The following is a 5,351-nucleotide window of genomic DNA, read 5'->3' on the forward strand; positions in this document are numbered from 1 at the left end:
CCATCGGCGTGATGATGATGTCTTCTCATTCAGACCATTAATCATCTCTCTCGTATGCATTCAATATGAGATGTCTCTACCCTTGCCATCCCCTTTTTAACCTAAGGCAAGATTTAAATTCCTGAAGAAGGCAGAATTGGTCCTCATTCGCATTCAATATCCTAATGCACCTTCACATGAGACATCTCTATTGTTCACTTTGTATATCTTATCTTCTTCTGCATTAGTCATGTTTAAAATTGAAACATATCATGATCATCTCTTTTGCTCGTACATATGGATTTAGAAATCCAAAGCACCTCTCTCTCTCTCTTGCTCCCTATTTATATCTCTCTTCCCCCCTCTCTCTCTATAGCTCTCTCTCTCTCACTTTCTCTTCTCTCATTAAAACTTCGAGATGGCTCTCTTCCCTAAAAATATATAGCTCTCTTCTCTTAAAAGCCTCAAAATGGCTGAAAAACCTTGTCTACCAGGTACAATCTCACATTTTCTCTCTATCTCTAAGGCTCAAATGCCCATCATTGTATGTGGAGAAAGAATGGATCATGTGGTAAAAGTGCTTTAAGTATGCATTATATCTCTCTCAACACTGGGTTGGAAAGTTAAATGTGGGTGAAGCTAGACAGAGGACATAGAAAGAATGCATAAAATAATTTGATCAAGCTAACGGGCTTCCATTTTTTGTAGATATTTTCACATGTACATCCGACGAATTGGTAAACAGAGATTAGAAGAGAATGTTGAGATAGAGAACTATCCATCCAGCCATGGAGAAAACGGCGAAGATGTGGACCCAAAAGAGGACGGCCGCAGCCTCTCGCCCGCATCCTCTCAGACTGGCCACGGCACCTGCGACAAAGTCATAGCAAATGACAAAAATGACTTAAAGAGAGAAAAGAGAGAAGCTAATTTCAAAGCAAATTTATTTTTTTATTTATGTTTCGACAGGAGGTGTTGGTTCAAATATCCATCATCAAATATCGATTAGAATGTCATTTCCATATCGTCAAGAGAGAGAGGGAGAGAAAGAGAAACTTTGATTCCAGACTAGCAAGAAAAAGGCCAGCTAATCATGATATCTATAGATAGGGTAGGAGATAAACAGACAAAAGCTGATTCTAAATTGAACATCAATTAATGCCCAAAGAATTTCATTATGTCCTGGATAACATCAGTAGATAAGGGAATTTTTTTCAAAGAGTGCGAGGAAAAAACCACATTTTCTTAAAATCAAATGTACCAAGGGTTTAGGAAGAGAAAGAGAGGTCACGACTAGATTCTTCTGATGGATCACGATAGAATTTCCAACTCAAGGTGCAGTCTATAGATGTCAAGGTTTGATCATAGTGATGTAAAGTTTAAAAAACCTAGGGCGGATGGGAATGAATTATTAAGTTTCAAGAACTTGCCAACTTTGTTTAAATTCTATAGCAGATAACAAGGGAGCCACTTTTTTTCTTACCCAGGATTTGTTCTTCAAAATGAATTAATATGGAAGAGGTTAAAAGAGAAATATGAAAGATTACCGGAGAGGACGGAGGTGGGCATGGAGTGCTGGAGGAGTAGGACAAACTTAAGCATCTTGTCAGCGGGGATGAAGCCCATCTTCTCTGCCAGTGTTACAATGCCCAAACCTGTCGGTGGAACCAGCATCAGTCGCCCGATTATGATGGCCGCTGTTGTTCTCATTCCCAGTTTTGAGCTCCCTGGCCCTGTAGAAGAAACATTTCTATCAGCTCTCCCTTGCTCTCAGTATCTCTCTCTCCTATATATATATTAATGTATGCTCCCTCTCTGTCAGCGCCCCCTCTCCAGCTCTCTCCCACTCTCTCTATAATTATCTATCTCTCTCTTTCTCTCTAATCAGCCCATTATTCTCTCTCTCTCCCCTCCTCCTCTCTCCCTCTCCCTCTCTCCAGCTCTCTCTCACTCTCTCTATAATTATCTATCTCTCTCTTTCTCTCTAATCAGCCCATTATTCTCTCTCTATCCCCTCCTCTCTCCCTCTCTCCCAAACACTCTCACTCTCTCTCCCACTCTCACAATCAATCCCTTGTTCTCTCTCTTCTCTCTCTATCAGGCCCAGTCCCCCTCTCTCCTCCTCACTATTGAAAAAGATACTAACAGGACGTACCATCGATTAGATTTCCCCCGAGCGCCAGCAAAATGCAAGGAATCATTGCTTCCCTGCAACATATCATTGTTATGTTATGAGGAAAAACCATTTATCCATCAGAGAAAATCATTGAAGTGAACAATATATATTAATAGTATATATTTTTAGATTTTTTGAATAAAAGAATGCATATGTTAGCTAACTCCATACCCCAGAATCATACAGGTGTCTGTGAAAAAGAAAAATGGTGCGTCATCCGTAAGGATCAGTCGCTTTAGAAAAGGCACAGTCCCAATACCCATGGCTAGAATCTGCATCAATAATGAGAAACAAGTAAAATAGGAAATAAAATAAAAACTGGCCATCGGTTTAATAAAACAATGTTTTATTACAAGCATAGGAGACAGCTTACGGAGGCAATGATTGGCGGCTGAAGAATCTGCTTCATTTTCAGCTTTTCCAACAAAAACCAAAGTATGCCGGTTCCCTAAAAAGAGGAAAATATATCTTTAGGAACCATACTTTAATTAATCAGAATCTAGACCTCTTGAAAATATTTTTTAAAATACTTTTGACGATTATAAGTCTCTTGGAAAAACGACTAAGGTATAGATTTTCTGCAGAATAAAAAACTTAAGTCAAGGATCCTGGAATAAATATTAAAATTTTCAAAAACATGAGGATAATAAATGCTTAAAATATTATTTTGAGGGTAATTTCCTATGATTTTTTTTGAAGATCGCACCTTTCCAATGGTGGGAGATACCTCTGATGGGTCGAGCGGTTGTGGAGTTAGAAGAGGGACTTGTTCTGGGGAAGGATTGATAGGAAGATCTTTAATCGGAAGATTTTCTCCTTCAGGGAAATCAAAGGAACCGCCAGGAGGAGGTGCAAGCATTTGAAACACAAACGTATACAGGATAATAGCACCAACCTGCCAAATGTTAATGACAAAATAAATTATTATCGTTTCTAATGTCAGAGGGAAAAGGTAAGACAAAATACTCATGAAAAAAAATAATTTGTTAATTCTTCTTTAAAAAACGTAGTTAAAGGCATAACAGAACCGAATAATAAGGTAATTATGTTTAGTACCACAAACCATTTAATCAGATCGGGAAAAATAAAAAATGAGATAAATAAGAATGAACAAATTCAAGAATGAAAGAACATATTTCCTAGAATTATTGGGGTAAAAAAATTCAAATGAAAAATCGTGGTGGAATGGGAGGACACTATTACCCATTGTCCAAACGCTATATATGCGGTACCATCTGAGCTGCATTTATCAGAGTCCCCAAACGGATTTGTGGGATCCCGGCATAATGCAGAAATTAAGACGAGAGGAACATTTCCAATATTCCCTGGAATCAGTACATAAACATGAGAAAGGTTATGATATGACAAAAAGTTAAAAAATATTTTACCACTCCATAAGTAGCCAGCAGAGAAAATTTAAGAACACACGGATATTTGATATTTTTAGTTCGTCGTTGATATTTTCTGTGACAAAAATACTCATGTATACTTCTATTCAAAATAAATCATTTACACAAAATATCATGGTAAAAAGAAATTCGACAGATAATCGATATTTGACCAAAATTAGAAAGGATATGTAACAAATTAAATAATTTAATGTAGTTGACTTTCATGTGCGAATGCACCTTCGCAATTATTCTTTTTTATTATAACTATCATTACCATCCCAACTTTATTCAGGGTTTCATGGCCTCAGACCCATGAAACGTGGTGAATCGGTCGTGTGCATTTATGGGGCTTACCGATTCCAATGTGTACAATGGTAAACTTAAAATAAGGATAAGGCGGCCGGGCAATGCACGCAACAAGAAAACCAATTAATGAGCCCGCTATTGTTGAGAGAATGACATTGACCGGTATAAACCACCTGAAATCGAGATCTTTTGTCAGTATCCTCAATTTCTAACAGTAAAGAACGAAAACTAAGATTAGAAAAGAAACTATTTAGATGTTTCGTATAAATTATGAACTTATCCCATTTTTTGATTGAATAATCTAAAATTGATATTAAATTATTTGACTCCTGGAGATATATCAGCCTTCGTCTTTCACTACTTTTTAAGGTCTCACTACCACACCCCAAGAAATTACGAAAATTTTGAAACCATGTTACCAGAATTATGTTGTCAACAATTACTCACCATTCCATCATTTTCTGAAGCGTTATTGCCCGCCCAAGTTGTGAGAAGATCAGGCATGGAAGCAAAAGGGAAAAAACCAACTGCAGAAGATGTGTAGAGAGGTTCAGTAATAAATAATTGGAGATGTTCAAAAAATATTTTTTTGCAATTAAAATCAGAATATACAACCCCAAGATAAATTTTTGGTTCATACATTTTCATTTTCCAGGTTTTTGAAATTTAGAGCCAAACCCAACGAATCAAATTCCTTGGGACGGATTCCTGAAGAATAATCAAGTGCGATGCAACTCACCCCATTTAGTAGCTTTCTGCCATTCGCTGGCAGAACGTTGACATACTTTGAGGCCATGAGAAACCCTAGAAAGCACATAGTGAAGACCTTTGCGACGGGAAGAACAGCATACAACATGCTATCCAATAGAGATTTTCCGCCGCCCAGGTTGTCGACGGCGGCCGACAAAAAGTACTCTGCCATTCTGCTTGATTCTCCAAATCTTCAGCAAAAACGAAAGAGATCTTCAAGAGAAGTGAAATTTCCTCTTATCTGAAATAAGAAAAAAACCTCTTTGAAGCCACAGCAAATGCGACGCCTGTGAAGAGTAGCTCTTAAAAAAAGGACAAAAAAGTAGGAAATCACGAGCAAAGAACGCGGAAAACTAAACCTCTCCAGAGAGTTAGCTTTAATCACTGATCGGAAATTTTGAATTCCGGCAAAAAAAGATACTAACAAGACGAATCTACTCATTCAAAAGCAAAACCACTCCACAGCAATCCCATCTCCCACGAAACTCCTAAAGATTCACGAGGCAGTCCACGTAATCCCTAAAGTTCCACAACAAATAACCAAAAAGAGTATCAAAACCGAACATCAACAACACATCACACCGTCCTCGCGCAATACCAAACTTTCGCCGATGATCAGACGCGCTTTATGCAGCAACAATGCAGATTCTTCGCGATTCGCAGCAATTTGTCCTCCATCGAACGAATTTCTTGAGAAGATCCCCATTAATATCATAAAATTTAAACACTGCCACGTGTGTTCATCGGCA

The 5,351-nt window shown here is 37.9% G+C and overlaps 1 protein-coding gene across 6 annotated transcripts; it reads right to left on the bottom strand.

The window, feature by feature from the left end:
- Positions 1 to 632: 632 nt before the first annotated feature.
- LOC144715723 (Auxin efflux carrier family protein) lies at positions 633 to 5,338 on the bottom strand. Of its 6 annotated transcripts, none has more exons than XM_078590694.1 (11): positions 5,201 to 5,338; positions 4,592 to 4,843; positions 4,300 to 4,379; positions 3,901 to 4,025; positions 3,359 to 3,480; positions 2,862 to 3,050; positions 2,529 to 2,603; positions 2,327 to 2,427; positions 2,135 to 2,187; positions 1,527 to 1,712; positions 633 to 849 (listed from the first exon to the last, which is right to left on the bottom strand). In XM_078590694.1, the coding sequence occupies exons 2-11, from the start codon at positions 4,772 to 4,774 to the stop codon at positions 728 to 730; spliced, it is 1,236 nt and encodes a 411-aa protein (XP_078446820.1). In that variant the 5' UTR covers positions 4,775 to 4,843; positions 5,201 to 5,338; the 3' UTR covers positions 633 to 727. The 6 variants fall into 6 exon arrangements, with proteins under 6 accessions (XP_078446820.1, XP_078446822.1, XP_078446823.1 ...); XM_078590696.1 differs by having other exon boundaries at positions 5,167 to 5,292; XM_078590697.1 differs by having other exon boundaries at positions 5,185 to 5,286.
- Between the last annotated feature and the right edge of the window lie 13 nt (positions 5,339 to 5,351).

The sequence above is a fragment of the Wolffia australiana genome, chromosome 19, assembly GCF_029677425.1.
Source record: "Wolffia australiana isolate 7733 chromosome 19, ASM2967742v1".
In the NCBI taxonomy this organism is placed as follows: Eukaryota; Viridiplantae; Streptophyta; class Magnoliopsida; order Alismatales; family Araceae; genus Wolffia; species Wolffia australiana.